Source organism: Larus michahellis, chromosome 5 (genome assembly GCF_964199755.1).
Source record: "Larus michahellis chromosome 5, bLarMic1.1, whole genome shotgun sequence".
Lineage (NCBI taxonomy): Eukaryota > Metazoa > Chordata > Aves > Charadriiformes > Laridae > Larus > Larus michahellis.
In genome coordinates, this window is record NC_133900.1 from 12578642 (window position 1) to 12606018 (window position 27377).

Consider the following 27377-nt stretch of genomic DNA (forward strand, 5'->3'; position numbering starts at 1 on the left):
AAAAACCAGGTGATCATGCCTTTGGAAAAGAGAAAACAAAAACTTCCTTATTCTTAATTCTTCCAGTTTGGACCCTTTTTTGAATGAACTCTGACTTGAAAACCATATGCGTTATTCATTTTTCAATACAGTTTGAAAACTTAGGAGCCATAAGTGATTTATTTTTTTCATCTTGACTCCTGTAATCTCATCCATTGTTTTTGCTACTTGAAATCGTTCTATCTCTACTTTTCTTCCCCCTCCCCCCCTCCCCCTCCCCCCGCTAAATGAGTATTTTTAATTGGTGAACTAACTTTCCTCTCTGAAAAGCTACTGCAAAGAAAATATATTCTGGATTTTCTGGATATTAAAGCTTTCCAGCTTGTTCTCCCGTAGTGGTCTGTAGCCATAGGGAAACCATGTTGAGTAGTGTAAATTTGTGGTCTCGCAGCTACATCTAGCATAGCTTAGTTTGGAGTTATTCCTTTTCCCTTGGCGTTTACCTACAAGGGAGGGAATCCAATACGTAATCATGTTTCCCTGGTAATTTTGAAATATGAAATAACTACAGAATTTCAATTAATTTGTTTACTGAACTGAAAGTCAGAGGGTATTTGAATATTCCTTGTATGTGCTTTATTCTGTAGCTCAAGCGTAGTTAACTGTTCACAGCGCAGTGTAACACAGTAGAATCACCTCATCCTTAGAAGCAGTTGTCAGAAAAATATGGGCCTGCCTGGTAGAATGTATTAGCCCAATACATTGTCTCCATTTTATTATGAAGCTGCTGGGGAAGCTGTGATATACAGCACTGTCATTACAGATCTATTGTTAGAAGGGTTCTACAGTCTTCTGTGCGCTGCCATTAATTTATAGCAGTAAACAATATGTAGCCCTCCAACTGCAGCAAAGCAGAATCTTTTAATGAGGTGGATGTTATTACCACAATAAATCAGTGCATTCGTGTAATGTATAATTCAATGTGTGTATTCCCACTGTAACTTCTCTGAGTAAGCTGATAGTGTATCATTGTCAGTGCACAGCTCCACGGTTCTTTTTTTCTCCCTAAGCTTTCTTTCATTTGGGGACTTTTTTTATTTGCTTGCAAATAAATGTGACATGTCTTGATAGTTGTCCTGTTGCAGGCTTCAGAAACCAACTGTAACAATAACAGCCAAAATCAATACTGTGGATTCTGGCTATATGGATCTCTGCATGATACCATATTTATTTTTTTTTTTTTTTAAAGAGAGTGAAATCAATTCTAATTGGGTTTAGCTTTATATTCAAGGAATGTAATTCTATAACTATTGATCTGGGCTATACTCATTTGGAGAGTAATAAAAATAGGGACAGATAAAGATAATACATAAAATGTCACAGAACCATGCAGCACAACACTCTTTCTATTTTTAATTTATATAATTTGTCTACCACTGACCTTCTTTCTTCTTTTTTCCCTCAAGCATAGCTGAGTCTTTAGGGAAAATCAGTACAGATGGAGATTCCAAAATGGTTCTTGCAACAAAGAGACGACTTGGAGTCAGTTTCATTCTTCCCTGGAATAAATTTGCTAAATCAGATAAAAATCCTTTTATACAGGAACCACTTCTTTTAAAGGGTTATATTTCAAATTAGTGAACTGCAAAAATAGTAATTAACCTAAAATGTTTTTTTATCCTACTGCAATGTGAAAGCCACTCTAAGTAAAAAATGTAAGATTAGATCCTGGGTCATTCATAGATCTAATCTAGAAGAGAAAATACTTTGAAGCTTGTGTGCCAAATTTCACGTGAGCTGCAAAGAAGCAGGTACTTGAATACTAATAATCTGAAGAGCAGACATACTTTTTCACTTGAACTGTGCTTGAATTAATGACTAGGTTATGGATACTTTTGTTCAAGGACTTTTCTTTTAAAGTTTTTCCTTACCTTGTAGTGTATTCGGAAGTATGTTTATTCTTGCAGAACAGAAAGAAGAAAATATTTTTGCATGTTTGTTCTTCAGTTATACTTGAATGCATCCATTGTCTGTACAGATGGGCATCATTTACATTAATAACATACAAACAGCGTGCCCCCATGTCTATAGAAAATTGTACTGTGTATATGTTTTACATGTATATACAAAGATATTTTGGACCTCTTACAACATTTTACACGTGGAATGGCTAAATTCACTTTTGTGTTTCTCCGTGATTTATGGGACCTATATTCATTTTTTTAAATCCTTTGTGTAAAAGTCTGCTGAAGATATGGATATACATACATATGGCTACAGATAACAAAATATTATATTTCTTACATTTAAATAAGTCCCTGGGTGTTTATGCCCTAGGTAAGCACTGAACAAAGAATAACAATGTTGGTGAAAGTGTGACAGGCTTTTTTCGTCATGCATATGTTATTTATTTATTTTATATCAATGTTTTTATATAGGAATTCTGCTATTTTATTTGTGTTTCAAAGTTTCAAGTTTTATCCATTACGTAAACTTGTCTTGGAAAGCACAAAAACAAGAAAAGTAATATCAAAATTCCAAGTGCACTGTTAATATTCTTCCACCCTATTGGTGACTATTTTTCCCCAAAAAATATCCAAAGATGTTTCTCGTTGCTACCTGCCATTTGCTTGATAGTGTATTCAACACGCACACATATCCACAGGCACACAAGTTAACAACTCTTTCTCCAAGACATTCCACTGGGAAGTGGTTTTCAGTCGTTGACTTGAATCAGTAGGAAACAGAAATGAAGCCTGTATGAATGCGGAAGAGACTTTTTTTCCCAACCAGCCGTGGGCGTGTACAGGGTTTGAAATACACAGGTCTGTTCAGGTGCTTACAGAATCCAACATCAGCTTTTGCAAAACACCAAACCCAGTCTTCTCCAGGCATGCTGATAATTCTGGTTACCCCAAAAAGCAGGGGGAGCATGATGTGATAATAGGTTATGTTATCTTTATTTACTTAATATATTTATTTTTCACAAACCTTATAGCCTATTGGAGCTTTGAACCCAAAGAGAGCAGCCTTCTTTGCTGAGAGATACGAATCATGGGAAGATGATCAGGTTCCAAAATTTCACTATGGCACACATTATTCAACTGCAAGTTTTGCACTCACGTGGTTATTAAGAATCGTAAGTATATCTTTTAAAAACGCTTTTCCTTTAAATAGCTAGGAATGCATAAACTAAAACTTAATAGCACAGCAGAGTACTCAAAAAGTTCTAGTAACTGTAATCAGTAGCGTAGGATAAATGTAGTCCAAAATTAGAGCAGAAGGTTTTAATTTTTCTGCTACGTCCTTTTTAAATCAGTAAAGCTTTTTCTCCTTAAAAATTGCTTTTTAGTGTATGTTCTTATACTACTTTAAACGTGGTTAACTTTCCTTCCTTGCATATTTTGGCTGGACCATGTACTGAACATTTGTGGTTCTTACTGAATGTATTCAATTTTCACCTCCTGATGAGTGTAAATGAGTTGGTTTCTCATGATCATGAAATTCTGTGATGTAAATAATTAATTTTTTAAAATCTGCTGCAATTTATATGGAAGTAACTTTGGAGATGCTACATATTGATAATATATTGGTTAAACAATGCATTTTTGTATAAAACTGAAAGGCGATTTATCTCATAGAAAGCAATTTCTTTGGGAAAGCATTAGCAGCACATCATTAATTAAAGCTTGTTAGAATGTACAAGCATACATAAATCCTTGAAGTAATTTATAGTGCTTAGCTAATTTCAAGCAATTATCCACTAATATGTGCTTAAGTGTTCTTTAACTAAGAGGAGGCTTTTAAATCTTTCAAACATTTTTCTTTCCTAAATCATAAATTACATATTAAACAATAACAATCACGAAGCTATCGGTATCGAATGCTACCTTTTATATTAATAGATTACCTCAAACGAAATAAAATGCTTGTGTTATATTTGTTACATGCTAGTTTAAAAAATATCTAAAGTAAAAATATTGAGCTTTTTCATGTTTTCAAGAGCAATTGGTGTCACAACTGACTGTAGCTTCTCCTCCAGCTTGTAAATATTTTCTTTTGTTTTTGTTTCCTTTTCTTTATTTGAATATATATGCATGGAGTAAGAATTAAAAGCATGTATTGAACAAATAAGCATCAGTTTGTATTTCTCATTCTTGGATAATAGAGTTAACCCTTTGCAATTAATTGTGTCTGCTAGAAGAATAGCATCATTAATAACCACACTTCAAAATAATAATAAATCCCTTTTTTTCCCCTGAAATTCCTAAAGAAATGCATTGCTGTTTTTAATTAATCTTTTTATATCCATTTAGGAACCCTTTACAACGCTTTTCTTAAATCTACAAGGTGGGAAGTTTGATCATGCAGATAGAACTTTTTCATCTGTTTCAAGAGCATGGCGCAATAGTCAGCGTGACACTTCCGATATCAAGGTAAAAACTTCGCTGAAAGGTGTTAACATATTTTATACTGCGTCTGCCTTTATTGTAGTTGTGATCATAGGACCACAAGTTATGAAAAAAGGATGGGAGAACATTGGGAGTTATCCTACCGTATCCTACCAAAAGATGCAAGGGAGATAACACATGGCTTTACTTCCGTTACAGTATTTCAGTGAATTCTTTTCTAAAACTTTAGCAAACATTTTTAGGCCTGAGACTGAAATAAGGCAAAATTGGCCTTTGTGCTATAGGTATGTGTTCCCCTTTTTGTTTGTCTGCACAAGTGTTACGTCTTCGAAAAGTCAGTAGAAACTGGTATAGATTTTTAACCGCTAAGTTTTATACTCTGTTCATGCTTCTGCTCCACTCAGATAAGAAATTTGCAGTTAATATTCATATTACTTTATGTAATTTTGGCTCTAGGCATCCAGCCTCAGATTTGGGCAGTTTCTGCAGTGGCCTATTTCCTTGTTTGACTATGACAAACAGGAGCAGGAGGCTGTGCTAACAGGTGCCGAAGGGGCAAAAACTAGTCTTATGTTGTAGACAAGGGTTAAAGAGCTGAGAGGGAAATCTGGAAGCAGTTGCCGGAAAGACTGTATCCTGCATAGAGAAACAAAGGCCTACAGAAAGCCAGTGTCTGAGGATACTAAGATGAAACACAGAATTTAGCATGATATTGAACATATCTTAACAGCGGCACTGGGTCTGGAAACTGGCAAGGAAACAAGAAGTAGGTGGGAATAGAAGATAAATTAATCTGGTAATTAGTCATTGTATAGAAGGAGACCTAGAATTAAGTGGGTCAAGAAGTAAGGCAGGATCACATAAAAATGCCAATGGGCAGAGGTTGAGGTAGGTAGCCGTTGAAGGAAGGAATGAGGTAAACAAATAGAATCTGGGATCTGAGGAATATTTTGAACTGGGGAGGAGAACAAAGGAGACAAGGATGCTGGCAGTGGTGGGAAAGCTTTGTTGACCTCAAATCCAAGAAGAATGAGTAATATTAGAATTGTCTGGGTTTTTTTTTAATGGAAGGGAGGGTGGACAAGTATAATGTGAAGAAAATCAGAGGCTAACTCAAGAATGTGATGTGACTAGCAAGAGACATAAGTAATGTGAAATCATTGTATAACTGTATCCATAGTGAGAATACAATTAAGGAAAGGGTTGATTTGCAGATTAATGGAATGAGAAAATTGTCAACTAATAGTGCTAAAAAGTAACGTTGTTCTTGCATCTGTGAGCCTCCACCAAAAGAATCAATGGCAATCAGTGACTAGTGGATTTAATACCACTTATAAAAAGATACAATGTCCATATCAAATTGGGAAACAACAGTTTAGAAAACACAAACGCATTAGATTTTTTCAAATTGACTGGTCATTATAAGTTTCATTCTCTTGTACCTAGAAGACCGGCAGACAAAATTTCAGAGTGCATTTTTTTTTTTTTGAGAAATGGAGGAGGAGAAAGGTAGCAGTGGTGGACAAATGAAGTATTTAGTTTTTAAAGAGGAAAAAAAAGAGAACCAAGATATTATGAGATGAGTTTAACTGCAGTTCACAGAAACATACTTACACAAATAATCAGACTATGTTTAAGTACTAGGAAGATAACAAGGAGACAAGCAAATGAAACACATATTTATCAAGAAGAGATTATGTCAAAGCAATTACAGTTTCTGATGAGAAAAAGTAACAGACCTTATAAAGAGAGAGGCAGCAGATGATGATCTTAGTTTTTGATGTCTCATGAGTGAGGTAGGAAAACTTGGTCTAAAAGAATCCGCTGTATTTGAAGAATAGTTACCAGTAGTTCGTTATTAAAATTGGAAGATGTATTGAGTGGAATTCTTCTTGATAATAACAGGTTAGGCCTCAATTTCCCTTGATATTGGGTTGGAAGGTACTGGAAGTGTAGTGGAATTGGAAGCACTTCTTGCAGAAAGGTAAAATTGTTTGAGAAAAGTTTAGATTAAGTTTATTGGGGCAAAGTAAGAATTGTAATTTTAATGCAGATTCTCATACAGTTAGGTACAAATATAACACAAGGAACAATCTACTGTGCAAAAAAAAATATGTACGGTTGTAGTACATCACCGGTGCCTGTGAATTAACAATATTGTGGTATAACTAAAGGTGAATAGCATTTTGTAGAAGATACATCAACAGGAAGGACATAGTTTAACTTTCAAAATGTATGAAATAAATCTTGAGCTTTGCCCAGCTTTGATAAAGTCTTATCTGGAGTATTACATCCATAATTGTGGCCTAGTTAGAGAGGATGGACACCGGAATAACGATAACAATGCAAAGTCTTGAAAATAAAAGTCAATGAAAGATTGAGTAGCTATGCTTGATTTTCTTCTAAAGAAGAGAAGATTGAAGAGTCTTCTATTACATAGGGACTGCTGCAAGAAAGAAAGGAAAAACCTCTGCTGCCCATGCTGGATAGAATAAGAATGAATGGACTTAAATATGAGGGAGATTTCGATTAGATGTGAAAGTAACCTTTCTAAAAGAACAAATAAAACCAATGAATGCTTCCCTGGCAATTAGTGTAGCGAGGGTTTTCCAGAAACGCTTAGATATCTTTTGGAAATGATGTATGTGCAAGCTGGTGCTGCCTTTAGAGGCATCCCTACTGTTATGGATGGCCTCTTGAAGTTGCTTGCAGCTTTCTGACTCTGTGAATTGCCATGAAATACATTATACTGCCGTGAATCATCTGAGTGAGTATTGAGATTAATTAGAGGAGTCTGTTCATGAGACTGGATGAGCAGCCAGGAAGGGGGAGGAGATAGGTTTCCCACAGGACATGTTAAAAGAATTAGGAAAGAAAAAGTTTGAAAAGGCACAGAACCATCTTTGTTGGAAATACCTATATCCCCAATATTTCTCTATGGCTGTGAAAGCTAAGTTTCCTGATACTCTGTTCTGCTCTACCTTGCAAGTGTTTGTGAAATGCGTGGCTGAAGTGTCCCATATGCCTCTAGAAGTTTTCTACATGTAGAATTGCAACGTGTTAGCTTACTAGCGCTTGAATGTGTTTAGTTGACAAAAGCACCAAAGAGCGTGAATGAAGTAGATTATTATGTGCTCCTGTAGTTAATAGTAACATCCTACTGTGTACATAGACTTGTAAATAGAATTATTTACTAACTAATTAAGAAAATTAAATTAGATATTGCTGTCATGAAATTAATGACGGAAGTCTTACTTAAATGGTATGCTTTGTTTTACTGTTTTCATACGTCTGTTTGCATACATCTTCATGCGTAGTAACTTCCATGGCCGGCTAGAATGTTTTCTTTACCTATCTTGCACAATGTATGTACATGTTCACATGCATGTGTGTATTCGGGAAGGAAGGAGGAGGAAGACAGGGAAGGAGTTAAATGAATACAGATCCCTCTGATTTTGGTCCCCGCTAGGGGAAATGACGGGTTTTCAATGTTTATTGTTCCTTTAGAGTTCCTTTCCCACTTACTTTACAGCCAACAAATATTATGGAACACGACACCCATAAATTTTAGAATTATTCCCTGTAATCTTGGAGTATGATTCTCTGTAATCATTTTATGATAGTACTTTCTCATGGTCTGTTCTGAAAGGACTGAGTGCACATCATTTGCACCTTAGCATACAATATTGTAGTCAAGCAAATGCCAGTTTCTGGTTCAAGTTGAATTCTGAAATTATTTCCTTATAATTCCGGACTGGAAAACTGCTTTCTGCATCACTAGAGTCAATGGGATGATGTCTATAAAATTAAAGGAAAGGAAAGAAAGCCCATGTCAACTACTGTCGTTTATGGAAGTCTTAACATTTCTAAATTATACATTAATAAAGAAATTGTGAATAGAAAAGCTGTCTAGTTTGTATCCACCTCCTTTTCAATAGATTAAAACCCTAGAAGTTACATTTTAACCATCTTGTATGGTAATGTACTAGAAATACTTGATGTTAGCAAAACAAACATTCTTAAAAAGAGATAGCCGTATGTTCTTTTGATTGTTTTCAGAACTTGGAAGATGCTGCTTACTGGCAAGAGCTAGGATTTCCTTGAAGTTTGCAATTTGCAAACACTAATACGTTAATGATTATTCAAAGGTTATTCAAAAGCCTTTGACATCTGATTTATTCATTCTTTTCTAATATCAACATGTTTTTGGACTGTCTTAATTTTGTCCAAGATTTTGTCCAAAACAATATGTGTTTTTCCTCTTAGCTCCATTGTGTGTAAGAATGTATTGTGTGAGCAGAGCTCATGCCTGTCAGTGAAGACTATGCAGTTGCATGCAAAATTAAGATTTTATCTCACATCCTTTTCAAGAAAATTCGGCTCTTGAGCGGGGACTTTACTTTTTTCACAAAATGTTTAATAAGGAATGTATTTTCTTGGATTCTCATTGAAGAGACATTGTCATGTGTTACAATGTGTTTATTACATATTTTTAAACCTACATCTTCAGTATGCCTATTAGAATCCAATCCTAACTGAATGCAACTGGCATACTGGAAAAGATGTTTTGTTTTGAAAACAATTTTCATTTTTACATTTACATGGAAATTATGCAGAGCTGAGATAAAAAATAATAGTATCAAGCAAATAATAAGAGCATTTAAGTAAAAAATGATCTTCTAGAAAGTCTTCATACAGAGATCTCTACGTTATGTTCTAACCTATCACCTCCACAGGAAACAGTTTTCTATCTTTGACAGAATTATGAGATACATCCTGAATGTTGTTTGTGCAGCGGGCCAGTCAGTTTGACTGAGTGATGAAACATTTAAATGCGTTAAAATAATTAGGATTTTCCCTTTTTTATTTCATAGGTAGGTTACATTTTACTGTTCTGTCTCGTATTTTTACCAGATTCGTTAACTAAATTCTTCAATCTTTCTGCATCCCTTTCCAGTGTTTCAGGTGGGGTTGATATATTGCTTTTTGGTCTGAATATTAAATGTTTTTAAAGGTGAAAAAATCTACTTGTGTTAAGGTATTATTATGTTCATTGTGATCTGTTTGAGGTTGAGCAATATGTAATTAAGAAGAATGTCTCACTATATGGTTTAATAGTCAAACTATATATGTACTGTGGATGAGTATTCTGACAAAAGACAGAAGTCTAATTTCAAACTTAATTTGAAATGTTAATCCATTTTTTTATTTCAACTTTGAATTTTTTCTTGTGCGCTTGTTCTGAAGCAGCTGACTCCTTCAAAGATGAATGCAGTTCTAGCTGTGATGGGGAGGCTGCCACGTAAGCGCAAAAAACATGTGGCCTTTTTAAAGACAATGTAGAGCTTGTTTGTGTTCACCAGTAGATTCACTCTGGGAGCAGCCTTATGAACAAGAAAATTATTTTAGCTATAAAAGATGTCTTCATAAGTGAGATGTGGAGAACAAAATTTATTTCAGAGGAGTCACTAGTTAGTTAAGGACTTAAGATAGATTGAATGACTTGAGGGAGAAATCTCTCAAAAACGTAGGTATAGATGGACTTGGAAATGATTTTGCTGTGGTATATGACTGTCCATACCATTCAATCCATGGCAAACACATTTTTCTCAACAAGTCAAAGGGTTTTAAGTTTTAGCTTGCGTTTCTGATGGGCTGAGAATGTAAACGTAGTTGGCTATTGTGGCTGATTAAAAAATATTAGGATTTTTTTGACCATAAGCTGTCTGGATTCCTGTTGATATTTCTGCAACTGATGAAAACCTAGCAGTTTAATGCATGGATTTATAGAAGTACAAAGGATTTGGGAAGCCACTTTTAAGACCTCGAAAGTGGGAGGCCAAAGCGAATAGGGGGCAGAAAGGAAAAAGAAGGGGTTATTCCTATTCCAGATGAAAAAAAATGTTAATTTTTAGAACCGTTGAGCTGATTACAGGAAATTATTTCTCCTTGCTTCTCATGTGAAGAGAATGTATGTAGTTATTGATGCTTGCTGTCGTAAGATTATTGTTAATCTTAGTTGGAGGCATCACGTGTTACCAGGAGGACTAACAGGAGCTAGCTTTGGAAGCAACTCTTGTTGGCCGGTATCACTTCAACAGAGAAAGCTAAAGCATATGTGTGGTCACAACCAATCTTTGTCAATATCCTGTGAAAGCCTTGGATCAATGATCAAAGCAGGAAACTAATGCTGCGCTGTAGTATAACCTTTGGTTGAACTTTTCAAATTTTGATTTCAAGAGGTGATATGTTGCATAAAATTTAATTTCCTAGTTCTCCCCTATCCATTTATTTAAACAATTCAAATTAAAAATCCTTTGGAAGTTTGCTAGTGTCTCACTACCACTCTGGCATTGTTTTTTCCCCAATTACCTCAGCACTGTTGCCTTTAAATGATTAACCATGTGTTTTTAAGTTAAATCTTCTGCACTGAAGACTATTAAGTGTATTTCAATTCTGTGAGAGTACCACTTAGTACCTTTAAAGTACTAGACAGGCATGCTCATTAACTCAGTTACTTCTTAGTTTACATTGCTAGTGCAAACAGTCCTGGTTAGTTTTGTTAGTACTGTATAAAAAGCAAACATGGGTAGCTTGGCAGTGTTTAACAGAAATACAGTTCAGTTAGGGGCTTGGAGTAAGGTCTGGAATACAGAAGTTAAGCCTGCCTGTTCTTTTGTGTTGCTGTTTTTCCTTGATGAATGAGAAGATTTGCACATAGCTGTTCAGAAGCAGTTTATATTTCTGGTTTGATAGCTAACTTGTTGCAATAAATTTATTTATCATTGTATTTACAACGCATAATTGCTACACATGTTGCTCTTTGCATGTATTTTCTCTTTTCCAAGTATAGTACTTTACTGATTTTTTTTAATACCATATATACAGTTTTTCAGGGTCATTTGAAATTCTTATGCTGTCCTCCGAACAGCTATGTTGCCTTCGTAGTGTCATCTGGAGTTTTATTACTGCACCTTCTATGCCAGGTCATTAATGAGATTATTGACTGGTATTAGGAGCAGGGCAGACCCATTACCATGTCCTCCCAGTTGGCCAGTGAGCTATTGATGACTGCTTTTGGAGTATGGATTTCCAGTCTGGGTACACCCACATTATTGTGACCTAATCTCATCTCCATTTCTCTACTCTGCTTATAAGAATGTCATGGGAGGCTGAGACAGTCTCAGAGGTCTTTGTCAAAAGTGAAGCAACATCTCACCTCTTTTTCTTTCACATGTTTTTTCACATACTTTTACTGAAAGGAGCACATCCAGGGGAAGTTTTGAGTATCCACAGGAATTATGGGGTCCTCTTTTTATTAGAGTGTTAAACCTGCTCCTGTTTATGGGTCCTGATATATTTTATCCAAACAACCACAAACTCTGTGCAGAAATCTTTGTTATGGTAGACAAGTTAGATCTGTAACCAAATATAAATAGAATATATCACAAAATTAAAACACTGGCAGTGCTACCTGCAGTCACAGATGCTGCTTAGTTTCTGACTGTTGTGTGGATTATCAAGTCATTATTGGGTCACATGTTTTCAATATGAATTTTTTCCTTCAAGCATGGGATTCCTCAAGTCTTCAAGACCTGGGTACTAGAGGCAAGAAACTCTAGAGTTCCAAGCTGCTGGAACATTCAGAAACTGGAGGATGACAAATTTCGTGACTTTCTTTAAAATATGTATTAAAAAAACAAGTTGAAGCTCTGCAAGATGGCAACTCATGCTTATTGAAACAGGCTGCCTAACATAAGCATGCCTAAGACACCCTGTAACCTGATAAGCTTTTCTACATATGCTTTGCATTGTTTTATACTTCTCCATCTAATAGACGGGAGTTTCAAAAGTTACAAGGAATAAATTTGCTGCCAAACTGGCAACATTACCTTTGTATAGGAGAAACTTCATGTCGCATGTCATATTAGTAGCAAGGTCAAAGATGTCCAAAAGCAATGACTAGCAAAATTCAGAAGCGGGTACATAGTAATTCAGATTTTTAATCGTAAACTGTATGTCTGGAGTAGCAAAACTTTTAACATATTTAGCAGATCTTTGGTTTTCATGAAAGGTTTGTTTTTCTGTAAAATTGTGCCAAGATCCATAACAGGAAAATACTTTTCTGAGTAAAAAACCCCAAAATTCTAAAGTCAGTCAGGTCCATGTATCTGTGGGAATTGCAGTAGTTAAAAATATAGACATCTGGGTGAATGGATCAGACCATTCCATCTAATATCTATGGTCTACTTCTTTTATACCCAGCCATAATTGTATTTAAAATGAAGCAAATACTTTTAATATCTGCTCCAAACTTTTTGTGTAGCTGTTGAAAAAATAAACTTCGAGTAAATTATGGACAAGTTTGCTAAAGTCCAAAGGAGAAGGAACAGAGATCTAGAAAATGGGACCAGTGATATAAAGTTGAAGGTTTTAGGTTGTTTACTTTGGAGAAAAGCGGAACAAGGACAAAAATGTAGAATGTTTTGACAGTGGCATTTTTAATGTTTTTACCCTGCTAGGCATTTTGGCTGGCAGGCACAGTGCGCTTCATTTCATGAAATCACAGAACAGCCCAGGCTGAAGGGACCTTGAAAGATCATCTGGTCCAACTTCCCGTGGGAAAGGGAGCCTAGATTAGATTACCTAGCAACTTGGCCAATCCCATCTTGAAAATCTCCAGTGATGGGGACTCTCCCACATCACTGGGGAGGTCGTTCCAGTGAACGATAATTCTCACTGTAAACAATTTCTTTTCTATCGAGATGAATTCTGCGGTATGCTTCCTGTTGAGCATGCCTCCGTGCCAGCCTTGCTGCTGAAGGGGAATAGTGGTCGGAAAGTGTTGGTGGTCAGGAGAGGAATATTGGTCAGGAAGTGCTGGTGGGAATGGATCTCGCTGTCCCTGAAGTGAAAGCCCCTCCTACACATTCGGGCATGTAAAAAGGGGCAACTGCTGCTTGTATTCAGTCTGAATAGGACAAGAAATGGGCTCCAGCTGCAGCAAAAGCAGACTAACTGTTAGATCTTCTAGTGGCGTGAACAGATGAACACCAGAAATTCATAAGATCCCCATCACTGAAAATTTTAAGAGAACGAGGCAGAGAAACGTCTTTCAAGAATAGCTGATTATAATTGTCTGTGAATAGAAAGGTGAAGAAGGTGACCTTTCAAGGTTTCATCTAGACCTTTTTATGATTCAATAAAGTCCTTTTCGCCCCCAGTTAATTGAAAAAAAAAATGGAGGAAAGGAATTTATTTATATATACAACTTTTTTCCTCTTTCTTTGTCAAATTAACTGGAACTACGTATTACATAGTGTATAAATATGGTCAATAAATACCATTGCATACTTCTACATATATCCTCAGTAAAGATTTAAATAATTTTGTGTATATATAATCCATGTATTGACTAACAGGATTCAAAGTGCCTTAAAGATGTATTGTTTTATGCAATAAAGTATTGATTTAATAAAATCTACTTATTGATTATCATATATTTCATTAATCTACTAAATAAACATCTGGATTTTTTTATAATTTTCTTTCCTTAATTATAAATGAATGACAATTTTAATATTTTTCTTAAAGAAGGAAATATATGAAATATAATCTCTTAGAACTTTAACAGGATGATAGACATTGACATAATTAATTTATTCATTAATCCAATTTAGAATTTTAATGGAAACATGCTGAAGTATTTTCCGTATAAGTGGGGAGAATTTCAGGCAATGTCTTGAGGCAATGTCTTAGTTCAGTGAGAAATAACACACATAATAGCAGATAGACGGAAACTCATGGGTACTTAGAAATTACACTTTCCCACAGTCATGAAAATGATTACATTGAACTGTGATGAAAAAATGAAATTTGAATTAATTTAATATATTAATATATATTTTTGAATGTCATTTAAGTCCCCTAACAGGGGAAGTAAAGTGTGGCAATATGAATAAAAGCCTAGGCCTCTAATGTGCATTTTTATTATTCTGTTTGACAGGTTATATATAGGCTTAATATTGCTTAATGTGATTGTCAAATAATTTAGTTTGAAAATCTGGTATCTTATAAATATTTTAATGTGGTTAGGGAATCTGTGTCACTGTTTCTAGACATCTTTGCAGATCGTATAACTCTGCTTCATGATGCATCTGTCTAATATTTTCTAAACAAAAGAAAAGTATAAAATAACATTTCATTGCATTAAAGGAACAAAATACCATGTATAGATTTTGTTATGTGGGGTGGAAACATGAAAATAAACTACCAGTGTTAAAGTTACATTCTGTTGATATTACTTGTTTGTAAAAAAAAATATTTTTAGTGAAGTTTCCTTAGGCATCATTGTTTCCATGTGGTAGAAGGCAGTTTTTTGTTAGAGAGAAATTGTATTTTAATTATATGCGGAATTTTATAAACATTTTAATAAGACTCCTGATACAGCAAATTTTATCTTTAAATCTTCTTGAAAAATGTATACCACTATAAATACTGTGTGTTTAGATTCATGTTGACATTCACTGTGAGCTCCTTCATCAGTTGGAATGAAATCAAAAACATGGCAGAAGGAGTGAAGTTTTGCTTATCATAAGGATATCTGTCTCTACCCTATAGAACTGGTGAATTCCAACAGAGGAATTTCTGAAACTAATTTTCAATACAATTGTGCTAAAACAAGGGCTTCAACAAATTATACGGATGTTTTTGGTTTTCGGTGAAATCATATAAACAAAAGCAACGTGAGACAATTTTACTGTTTCTGTCTGTGTGCTGAGTACGTAAAATTTCAGAAGGGATTCAGTAGAATTAGAAAACGTATGATGGAAACCAAAATGGTTAGTCAGAAGGGAAGACCTCCTGAGGGAGCAAATCTAAATCCTTTAGCTTGCAAAAAGAGACCACTGAGGAAGACTGTGGTGATGTAAGTCTGTAGTATCTAGAAGGGCATATAGAAGAGTGAGTAAGGAATTAATACTTACTGGTTTTCACAATATGGGCACTAGTCCATCCACTGGACTGTTAGGAAGCAGTTTTAGAATAGCCAAAGGAAAAAATCTTTGTATACGAAACTGCAGTGTGGAACCCATGATTAATTATTTTAAAAATCGGAAGCACAGATTAGTTCAAAGGCATTTAACTGTAAGAAGCTGACAGAATATCCATGGAAAGACTGTATTTGCTGTGGGTAAGTCTTCCAGTCCTTGTCACTGTTCTAGGTGAGATACTAAATGGTCCTTCAGTCTGGCCCCTCATGCCTGGTCCTGCATCTTCATGTGGTATTTGTGTGAAACCACAAGTAATTCCTTTCTCCCCCCTCTCAAGAAAACAAGCAAAAAGTTCATTAATTAATCTTTTTAATGTTCTCAAGTGTCCAAAAAGTTCCATTATTAATGGATTTTTACACGTAAGTCAGCATGGGCTGTCTTAGGGTCAATCTGTGCATGTGATGTGATTATTTTAAGAAAAAAGAAGACCTCCACAAATAGGTTTGAGAAGGCCTGTTACAGACTGCAGATACCAAATACGTGAAGAATATTCATAAACTTGATAAAAAAAAATATTTTATTATCAGGTTTATTTTAGGAAAAGCTATTGGGCTTTAACTAATGTTATCATTTTCACCTGTATAAAGACATTGGAAATTGGTGCTAAGTACTATTCGGTTAGAATAGCTCAGTGTATCTATTTGCACTCCTTTTTCCCAGGTGTAAACGCTAGCACATGGCCAGGATAAGAAAATCACATTACAAAGAAGCTCCTTTTGTAAAAATGTATCATTGTGGTGACAGTGAAAAACTTTCTGAAAACTCATTTCTGGAGTAATGAAATAACATTTTAGAAAAGTTTCTAATGGTCAAACTAACAGAAGTTACTGATAATTTTTAAGTTTCCAGGCAGCATATTGTTCCTGTGTAATCTAATGAAAACAATGTGTCTTCTAGAAAGCCAAATGTTTTCTGATCTTGAAAGAAACTAATGAATAGCTGTACAGATATATATAAAAAAAGAACCCCAAAACATCAGTAACATATGTAATGAGCTTATGTTTTAACTATTCGGAATCATGGTATGGTTTCATATTTGTGGTGCATGCTGCTGTCAAATTAATGGTCCAGTGTCTCTGCTTTTTCTTTGCTAGTTTCTGCCCGTGATGATAAAAACCACAGAAACTTCAGTGTTGGAGTACTTTCTTTTTCACAAACGTTTATCCTTGCTACATTCTTTTTCTTTCACTTATCCAATGAAATAGTTTCAAATCTCTTTTTATCAAGTACTTATCAAGCACTTGGTACAGAAGCATGTTTTTACCCTGCCTGGTTAATTAAGGTGACTGTAAACAAAAAGATGTACAATTCAAAGCCAAGCAGTGTTTCACACAAGGATGGAGGTGATAATAGCTTAATTCCTGCTTGATCTTTCCTGTCTTTGCCCTGGCTACTTCGGATTGACCTTCTCCGCAATCTGATGACCTCCCTATTGCACTCAGCCATTTGGAAAGCTGCTCATGCCATAGCTGGCCCTGAGGGGCTATCTGGGAGACCACTGATCCATTGACCCATGTCAAGAATGGGTTTCAGATCTGATCTACTGAGCTTCTGACATAGCTACATACTACACCCACTGTAGACAAAGCCAGTGGGGCAGTCTGATTTTTTTCCTTTCCCCCTACTTCTTAAGTGGCATGCAGTTTGCTCTTGCTGTATGGAAGACCAATTTTACACCAGTCATTTGCTATGAAAATACACTTCCTGGAGCAATTACGCGTATTGTTCCTTTCTTTACAAAGGAAGTAAATTCTCTAATTTAGTGACTCAATTTTTCTAAATCCATCAAATTGCCAGGTTCATTGGGTGTATTTAAGTCTCAACATCAAGTTCCACAGAAGAAAAAAAAAAAGCAAAGCACCTTTAAAATATATTAAGGACGGCAATATATATTTTATGTCTCAATAGGCTTTTTCTATGAAGTGTTATGCCAGGACTTTGCAGACATTTATGAAAGTGTGTAAATAAGGTTCTAACCACATTAACTTAGATATGTTTATGTATATCCTAGTGCATATTTTATGAAATAAATGGCAACTTATGAAGTTGCATGTCTGTTTGCAAAACAGGGAAACACTCCACTTATCCTAGAGAAAATACGTATGGTTTTGAGCTTAATTATGCTTCCTAGCATGTTGTGTTCAATTCTGCACTAGAATGTACCATCCTCTGCTTTAAAAATTTCTTTGTTTGGCTATTAGCATTACTTTGTTTTTCTCGTGAGACTTGGAAATTACAATTCCTTTGCTGTACGTGCTTGCATTTTTTCCTTGGCCGCGGTGCCTGCAGAAGTGCCAGGGCGGGCCAGCCATGGAGGTGTTAAATGCTGCGTTCCAGTCCTGTTCAGCACAGGCTTGTACAAGACACTTGTTTAAAGTGGTGATGATCCTGACAAGGAATTTAGCATATACACAGACCTTGTAACCATGCAAAATTCCTTCCTTTTTTCCTCTTTTCTGTGTGTGTGTGTGAAATTATGCATGATTCTTCCCTCTAATTACAGACTGGACACATAATTGAGTTAATGACCTTTCCATGAAAGAAAAATATTGACGTGACTCAGCTTTGACTGTGGGTTTTGGATTTTTTTCTGAACATGTGGTAGAACTCCAGGCATTTTAGAATTTACAAAAAAAAAAAATTTCTAGGCATTGAGCAATCTTAGACAATAGCCTAAATATTACGTTCTTAGACCCTTTATGATAGAATAAGAATATAACTGGGGTTTACACCTTTGTAATTAATATATATTGCACCGCTTTCACCCAAACTACAGACTGCCATTTGTACTTTAAAAGTGGATGTATTAAAATGTGAAATAAGCAGTTTTCCTCAACTTGTTAACATCCTTGGTTGTCTGTTGCTTTCCACTAAATATTATTTGTACCATGTGATGTTCATTACTTTAGTTTTCTAAGTTTCTCTGCACATAATACGCAATCAAAACCAATGTTCTGATTTTTTGTTTGTTTCAGATCCTGTTGTCTCTTAGTCCTTTGCCATGTTAAAAGCATGATAAGGATTTATTGTATCTAAAGGTTTAAATTTTAGAAAGTATGAAAGAGGGGATTTCCCCCTCCTGGGAGGAGGTGGTGATGTCTGTGTGAAGATTTTGTATATTCTCTTTGCCTAATGCCATTCTGATAATTATTTTTTTAACATGACAAAGTGCATCCTCTGACAGAATTTATAACATGGCATTGTTTTTCATTTATCTACAGGAATTGATTCCTGAATTCTATTACCTCCCAGAGATATTTGTCAACAGCAACAATTACAATCTGGGAGTGATGGATGATGGAACAGTTGTGTCTGATGTTGAACTTCCACCATGGGCCAAAACCCCAGAAGAATTTGTTCGCATAAACAGACTGGTAAGATGGCTGTCTTCTATTGTCTGTCAAGTAACATTTGTCTTGCAAGATTCTTCTGAAGTAGTTTGGATCTTTGCTTGCAATATTTATCTGTTTATAATTTCCGTAGGACTATGGCTGAAATAATCTGAAGAAATGTTAGATTTACAAGTTTAGGAAGGAAAAAGTCTCATTCTTTAGAACAGCTAAAAAAAAGTTTGACGGTGGTCCAAACACGCAGGAGATCTTATCCCATTTGTATGTCAGCTCTTGTGGTTCTAAAGAGCTAATAAAATCATCACGATACAGAAGACTTGAAGAAGCTTGTTTAATCGTAGAAATATTTGTCACTCTGATTACTTTGATGTAATTTCAGGGGGTTTTAATTTTAGTATCCATTTAACTCCAAAGATCAGTGAACGCCTCAGGAAAGAAGGTTGCATTTTCAATCTTCTGCCACCTCTTCCATTTCTTCCATTATATTGATATTTTTCAAAGCGTTTTTTACAAGAAAATAAAACTAAATTCTGCTTTGCCTGCTTCGTTCCCCAAACCTATATTACTCTTCCCTGTTTTGGAAAATCCTGTTGCTGGCACTGCCTGTCTTCAGTGTGCCCCCCAGGCAGTGTAATGAATCACAGAATAGCTGTTACGGTATCATTGTTGGTGTTTCAGAACATTCTCAAAGCTGTTACATTAGGCTCTTCTCAGAATGAAAGGATTCTGCATCAGTGGCACTCTAAAATTAATAAATTAGAGAAGCTTTTTTTAAAAATTATTCTTGAAAAATGAGGCTGCAATTTTCATGTGGTAGTCAGCTAACTGGGAAATACTGAATTAAGGCATGGAAAGTCTCAAAAACTCTTCTGATACCAGGCTTAGACTTGATAACGTCCTGATACTCCTTAGTTTAAAAATGGGAATTGAAAAAGTTCTGTCGGCAGAACATCAGACCTCATACTCATAAAATTTCAGAACAGCCACATGAGAAGAAATCTGTGATTTATAAGTTATCAGAATGCTTTACACTGCACTTTTACTGGTGGCATGATACCATGGTCTTCAGAAGTGTTATTTGGCCTAGATTTCTGCAAGGAGTTGCAGGGTGCACCATAATAATCACAAATTGTGTTAGATGAATTTAGTGTTTTGCTTCATGCACACGTATGTGCAAATTTTATTTAAAGGAGGTATGAAATACACTAACGTTTAGCAGGACTACTTGGCAAGCCCTATTCAAACGCAACTTTTGATCTTGCAGTTGTGCTGATAGGTAATAGGTTAGGGAGGTAGCCTTACACCTTTTTGAGTTGGCACGCCTTGGTGATTCAGGATAACCTGAGAAATGAAAAGCTGTGCTCTTAAGCAGACTTGTCAAAGGCAACCTGTGGCCTTGATCTCTCCTGACTGTGGTATTTGAGCTTTTGCATAAAATATAGTTCTCATTCTATTAATTACGGATCTGGCTTTCACCACTGTGAAGTTATTCTCCATCTCCTCTTCTAAGATTTTAGCTCTTCGTTTTCTTTGCCTCATTTCTAGCCTTAGCGCCAGGTTTTTCTCACCCTCACCTCTCCGTATGCTCCAACCTACCCTTCCCTCATTCTTCCATCATTTCCCAAAGCCTTTGCTACTTGTGCCTGCCTTTCTTGCAGCTCTCTTTGGTATCTCTCACTTGTGTTATATTCCCAGGATGGAGTGCTTCATCAGCACGAAGCGCCTGCTTTTCAGTTATTACTGTTAAAGTCTGGGGCACAAAATGTAAAATCCCTTTAAAGCCATACTCTTAAAGAGTAATGATCTCATGCCATATTTCAAATGTAGTTTTTTCTTTTTGTGTAAAATCTACAAGTGTGTCTTTATTTTGTTAAATCCTGAAAAATAGCAGTTCAGAGCACTCTAGATTGAGGGAAGTGCTTGTTACATATCCAAACCTTTTGTTTCAAGAAAAAGTAATCTGAAAACAGGATGTTAACTATATGTATATATATATATATATATGAATGCTGAAGATTAAAATGACTTTATTTCCTTAGTTTCACTCAGCATTTCTTATGAATCTGAAAGATCATATTTATTATCGAAATATAATTAGTTTTTTCATCTCGTATACTTTTTTCCCCCAAGCAATTATTCATTAGTGATTGTGACTTTTGAAGCTATTTTAATCAAAAAGGCTTTCCTAGTAATCTGCTTGGCTTCATAACTTTTGCTGGGAAAGTAGATCTTGCAGTACCGCTTGTCAAATGGTGTATTGAAAGAACGTGCGAAAGTTGCCATAAACTAGACTGTTTCAAAAGAAAGAGCTTTTACAGGAACATGCAATTTTCAAGTATCACACAATTGGAAAGAACAGAAATTTTTTTTAAGGCTCAAGTTAATTATGAAATTAAGAAATAATTTGCCAAGTGATGGTATATTAAAGTGTGTCAGACATCATCACTTTGGGTGACATTGTAGGTCCCCGATACTGTTGCTGTAATTCTGATACGAAATTTTGGTCAGCCTGGTAGCGTTAAATCTAAACCTCTGTGCAAATGAATTGCGTTAACTGCTTCTGTGTGACATAGTTGACCTTATCGTGGTGGTGGTGGCCCTGGTAGTGCTGGTATGGATGATGCCCTCTGTAATCTGCTGTTTCTGCAGCGGAATAAAACTGAGACAATTACATGCAAATATTAAATTGCTTTTTTCTTGTTAGTACTTAGTGGATTGGATACCATCAGCATCAAATCGGCATTGTTTCATTTTTAAGTAGAATAGGCGTGTTTCGGAAGAAAGCTTAAAGCTCAGTTCCTCACAAATACTATCAAAAGAAGCTTGCTACAATGTGGCATGGGCTGATCGTTCAGTTAATATTTCCGTACTGCTTCCTGGTTCAGACAGAACAGTGATTATAGCATTTTAAGTGCTCATTTTGTAAGCTATCACACAGAGATATTTTTTCCCTTTGCATTTCAGTTTACCTCTTTAAGTCCACAGATCTTATACAATGATTGGAGCTCATGAAATGCATACTACTTTGATCTGTGACCTTTTTGTGGTGCTAATCGGGTTCCTGATATCATTATACCTTGCTCATTAATCATATTTCTTGCAGCCCGTCAGGCAGCCAGACAGCCCAAGCCCCTGTTTGCAGCCTTGTGTTGGCAGGTTTCTGCTTTTCCAGATTATTACAGTGTGATACTTTGGCTTCTCATAACCAGACCCACATCAAGCTGTGTGCTACAATTAAAGTCAGATGGTCCTCAGGTTGAACAGGGATATACTGTTGCAGCTGTCTGTCTTTCTGGAACAGACCAGCACGGGGAACAGATGATATGTAGGACAGTGCATAATAACAGCTTGTACAGTACTGGGTCAATAGCCGGGGTTCAGAACATTAATTGACAGGCTGATAGCTGATTTAAAAGTGATTCTCCACCTATTTTTAATTCTATAAAGTATGTATTTTAGTTGAAATGGATTGTTGCGTGTCCTCCGTGTTTGCTCAGAGAAAAAAAGCAGAATTAGAGTATAATTAAAACTGCGTTTTGATTGATGGAATGTCATGATGAGCTAAATGATAGCATCAGGATGTCATTCTAAGCAGTACAAAGAAGTGCAAAATGCACGTGTTTGCTTCTGCATGTGGTTGGTACTTTGTATTAGTTTGTGATAGCACAATATTTTATAATAGTACAAATCAGTTGGGGGGGGATAGGATATTTTTCTCTGAGACAGTCTACAGTTTGATTGAAAAAAGTGACTGGGTTTTTACCATTCTGAAACCTTATTATATTTAGTGCCATAGAATAACTGCTAAGATGTCTTTTCTGAAAATATTTTTCAGTTTACACAGATGCGGTTGACAATAATTGTATTACTGTATAATTCCATCATTTTTAATATATGTGTGTGTAATAAGAATTATAGTATTAGCTTAATAAAAGTAAAAACCCCACAGACTTGTAGAAGAGAAAATTGTAATTCCTCCCCCCAACGAAACAGAAACATCTCAAATGCAAGATACTGTTGCATCCTTACTTTATTATTTCAAAGTTATGATATCTTTAGGGCATTAGTATGTGAGCAAAGGGGAGAATGCTAACTTGATCTGATATCTCATAAAAAGAAAATACCCAGCAATGTTTTGGTTCTCCCATGCTTCTGAGAGACCTATAGGGAAAAAAAAAAGGGAAGTAAATTAGGAAGGGAAGAGTATAAAGAGAGAGATGTTCAGATGTTGTTTGGCCACAGAAATCTTAAAAACTATAGCAGTAGTTGTCAGACACTGCAATAGACATATCCTTTTAAACTTAGATTTTTCTGGGGTCTTTTGTTGCCTTCACATTCTTAGTTATGTTAGCTCCCCTCCCTTAGAATAGTTTCCTGTTTCAGAAATTTGTATTCACTTGTTGGAGTTTGTGATAGTCACTCCATTAAAGCTTATAGAAATTTTAAATACCCTTGGTATCATGCACGGCAAAGTATAGATATTCACAAAGACCAGGTGCAACCCAAGGAAAAGTCCCATACCCCCCACTGGTAGTTAGGAATAGCTAAAAATCCCCAAAAGGCTCTTCTGTCTGTTCTAAACAGCAAAGCAGTCTATTTTGTCCTGTCATTGAAGGTTGGATATCCGAATAGGTAAGAATTCATTTAAAACTATTAATCAACTTCTATTAACTAAACTTCACACAGCTTTGAAGAGCCTCAGCTTTTTGAGAATTAGATTGTTTCAATGATAATAAAGTTGTCGAGGTCTGTCAAGACAGCGTTCCACAATATATCTCAATTTAAGTATTTCAGTGCTTTATTGCAGAGTTAGTCCTTTCATGATTAGTGGTTTATCCATTTGATTCAATGCTAGGGAAAATGCAAGACAAATTAGAAAAGTGATGAGATTACTGTGCTGGATTGAAAGTTTTGAAATGCAATTTTCAAATAATTGAAAACGTAGTGATTGGAAGCTAGGATGCTTTCGAAACAAATGAAATACTTAAATACATAAAGGTATGCTATACATAAAATTTATCCTGGCATGATAAGTAAAACGGAGGGGAAGGGTGGGCCAGCCGTTTACCCTAATACGAATTTTAGTGGAGCAAAATGAATCAGTATTAAGAGCCACCGGATAGTAAGAAAGAGCTACAGTGAAATTAGAGGATCGTTATCTGTCAATATGGTGCATTACTCTTTAGACAGGCTACTCCATCTTACACCAGAAACCACTGAAAAAGCAACATTCTCTGCCAACTAACACACCAAGAGTACTCAGAATTGCAGTTTTGTGAATCTTCACACTCTCCTATCCATGGAAAGCGAACAGGTGAAAAAACCCAAAAGTTGGCTTCAAGAACATTATGCTGCTTTCAGTCTATTAGAACTATTGCTAATAGTCAAGTAAAGATATTGAAGCAGCAGTTAAGGCAGTGCCTGTCACTTGGAATGTGCTGGATTTTTTGTATTATCTTGGAAAAATCTCTCCATGGTATTTTTCCTGGTCCCACAGATGTGTATTTACAAAGGTGTTACAGCAAGTGCTGTAGCAAATCACGTGGATATGAACTGTATGAATTAAGACTCACAAGTGCAGATTACTAGTAATAGATTACTAGATTATTAGTCATATATTCCTGGTAATAGCTTACTCGTTACATGTGTTAAAAACATTAGAGAGCGGGAAAGAGGCTAAAATGAAAACGGAGTTAACTAGCAACATCAGAATTGTTACCTGGGCAGCACCTACTTTGAAATTCTCGTTTAAGCAGGATTGGATGTAGAGTTCAAAAGGTAGAATGCAGATTGGCCTGTGTACGCTGTGAGACAAAGATGCTTCTGGCAATCCCAGCCCATCTGAAATGTTTAGGGTATTTGAGTGTAGAATAGAGGAGATAGGAAATCACAGATCTGTGATGGCTTCGCTCAACTCAGGCTCTTCTGGCTGGTTCCGTTGGCGTGTTAGATATCTGTTCATCTAGAAAAGAAGTGATGGATCATGGTGAAAAAGGAGAAGAGTTTTTATACCAGTTCTTTCAGACTCTTTTTTTCATCAAATATATATGCGATTGAAGTGTTACTTCCATTTGTATTTCTGATGTTTGGTGATTTCTTGTGGCTTTTCTTTGGAAATTATAATCTATACACAATATAAGAGTTATACAATATCCTCTGAAAGGAGGGTATCTATTAACGCTACAAGCATTTTAATTTTCAGAAAAAATCACTTTCATACGTTTATAAAAGAAAAAGTATGTTGGAAGGTAATCTTTACAGAAGGTAATCTATAACTTTGCTTTTCCTGGCAAATACTTGTATTTCTATGCCACATGTCTGTCTAATGCATTTAAAATAGGTATATATTTAAACATAACTATTGACAATGCATCTTAAAACACTATGCTGCATTCATTTTATGTTGCTTTCAAGCTGTGACTATGGAAAAAAAGTTTATGCAGGAGGTAAGGTTCCTTGTATCAGGCAAAACAAACATTTCCGTTCATAGAAGTCTCAGAAACTTAACAGTCTAATCCAGAAAGTTGTCAGGAGTATTATTCTTCAGCAAAGTTGGATGTGAAAGCTCCAGCATGCTGGCATATTGGACTTCATGTATTTAGAAGTTTGTTATTGTTTAACGTATTTTTTATCCTCATCTATGGAAAGAAAGCAGTTCTGGGAAGCACAGGGGCTGCACCATGTGGGTACTTACCAGGCAGAGGAGCACAGAAAGTCTCTTAAAGAGTTGAAGAAATGTAGGATGGTGTGTAAATTTAAGCAGCAGGATTCCTTTGTTCCTCAAAAAGTGCTCCCATGACTGCAGTGTGCAGTTCTCCTGATTGTCTGGTTTTCCCTTTCACTTTGTCCATGTAGAATACCAACATTGGTTTAAACTCGTTTGTTTTGTACCTGAGCTAAGAGGTGTTTTGGTATAATTGTGTTACTGTACCACTTACACTCATTTCCTACCAGTTCAGCCACATGTATAACAATTTCATCATCTGAATTTGTCACTGCAGTATTTTTTGTGCCGTTAGAGTTACGTCCTGAAAGTTACAACATTTGTTGCTTTTCACACAGAAATACTTGTGTGTAGGCTAGAATCAAGAAATACTGGATTATTGAAAGCAGTCTTTTGATTTAATTATATCATATACAGAACTGATTATTAGCATAGAAAGGGAGGGGAATCAGACCTTCATTACATATTTTTAAGCATCTTATTCAGCTCTCATATGAAGATAAGTCTAGAATAACAGTAGTAATGCCAGGATAACTGCACTTAGGTGAAATCAGCACAAGTGGAAAGCTAATACGTGGGTATTCTAGAGGGAAAATAAAAGGATCGTTCAATATAAGGCATTTTTGAAAAGTAGAGAAGAAATATTTCTAAAGCAATGTGATATATGGCCTATTAGAAAAGATGCTGAAAATCTAGGAATAAACAAGGGTAGGCTAATTTTTCTGCGTGTACAGTTGACTCTATGTGTATAAGAATAACTTATTTTTATTGAAGTGCCATCTAAGAAACATGGCCAGAAATTCACATTTATTTAAATCCAATTCTGCTGGAATATTGGTTTTACTAATTTTCAGGTAAGAATTTTTATTGATTTAATTTGTAAAGGAGACTACTGTACAAAGAAAACCAAATATATTCAGTAATATGAGGGAGGTAATGAAAAGTGAACTCGAGTCATGTTTTTGAATAAAACTTGTCTTAAGAATGCTGAAGGCATTCATTTTTTTATTTCATAACACATCAAAATATGCTAATATTGGAAGATGGGGTTTGGATAGTATATATAGTAGAATATACTGGAGAGGTGCGCTTGTAGGGCAAAGTTAGAACAAAATTTGATGATGTGAAGAAATAAAGTAAATAATAAATAGGTAAAAAAATATTAAAACATGGAGGAGAATTATATGCAGTTGGGAAAGATTATAAAAAGCCAAATGATAACACAGTTTGCGCATATACAGTTTAAAAAAAAATTTAAAAAACCCTAAGATAGGTAAATTTGCTTTTATCCAAAAAAGTTGATGGGAAGCAATCTAGACAATTAAATTTGCTTTCATCTCTTTTTTTTGTGTGGTGTTGTAGAACTGGTGTTTGAAAGCGAGTCCATGGAGGACATTAAAGTTATTACTGTGTGAAATGAAGTGGGAAACAATTGTGCTGGAGCCATTGCCCCATTTAACAGGTGTTCGCTAAATCTGTCTGTCTTCTGTTTGTCTGTTCTCCGAAAGCTGTGCCTGGGCACTCCCTGTAAATGGCTGTTCTGAGGGATACTGTTGAAAATGTATTAAAAATTTTTATTAGCGTGGAAAAATTGCATCACAAGCTCAGTATAGGTAAGGGAGAAAAAAAATTTGAAAGCGACGGCAGTTTCTTAATTTACTAAGAGTTACAGTCTGTGATTGGAAGTTGCTTTGCAAAGAAATATTGCAACTTGTTCCTCCTGTAAGGTGAACTAATGACAGTCAGGACTTCCATTCAACAGAACGTACTGTAGGATATGGTGGCGTTCAATCTGTTTCAGTGTTGTCTGAAGTTTATTTATATATCCTATGCGAAAATATGCCGCTAAATTTGAATGTGA

At 35.6% G+C, this 27377-nt stretch overlaps 1 protein-coding gene across 4 annotated transcripts in view; it reads left to right on the top strand.

Moving 5' to 3' along the window:
- Window positions 1-27377, top strand: part of LRBA (LPS responsive beige-like anchor protein) — a 414027-nt gene that overhangs the window by 299235 nt on the left and 87415 nt on the right. For all 4 annotated transcript variants that reach the window (XM_074588815.1, XM_074588817.1, XM_074588816.1 and 1 more), the window contains 3 exons: window positions 2978-3118; window positions 4296-4415; window positions 18664-18816. In XM_074588815.1, the coding sequence (XP_074444916.1) occupies window positions 2978-3118; window positions 4296-4415; window positions 18664-18816 (414 nt within the window). The remainder of the gene's footprint in view (window positions 1-2977; window positions 3119-4295; window positions 4416-18663; window positions 18817-27377) is intronic.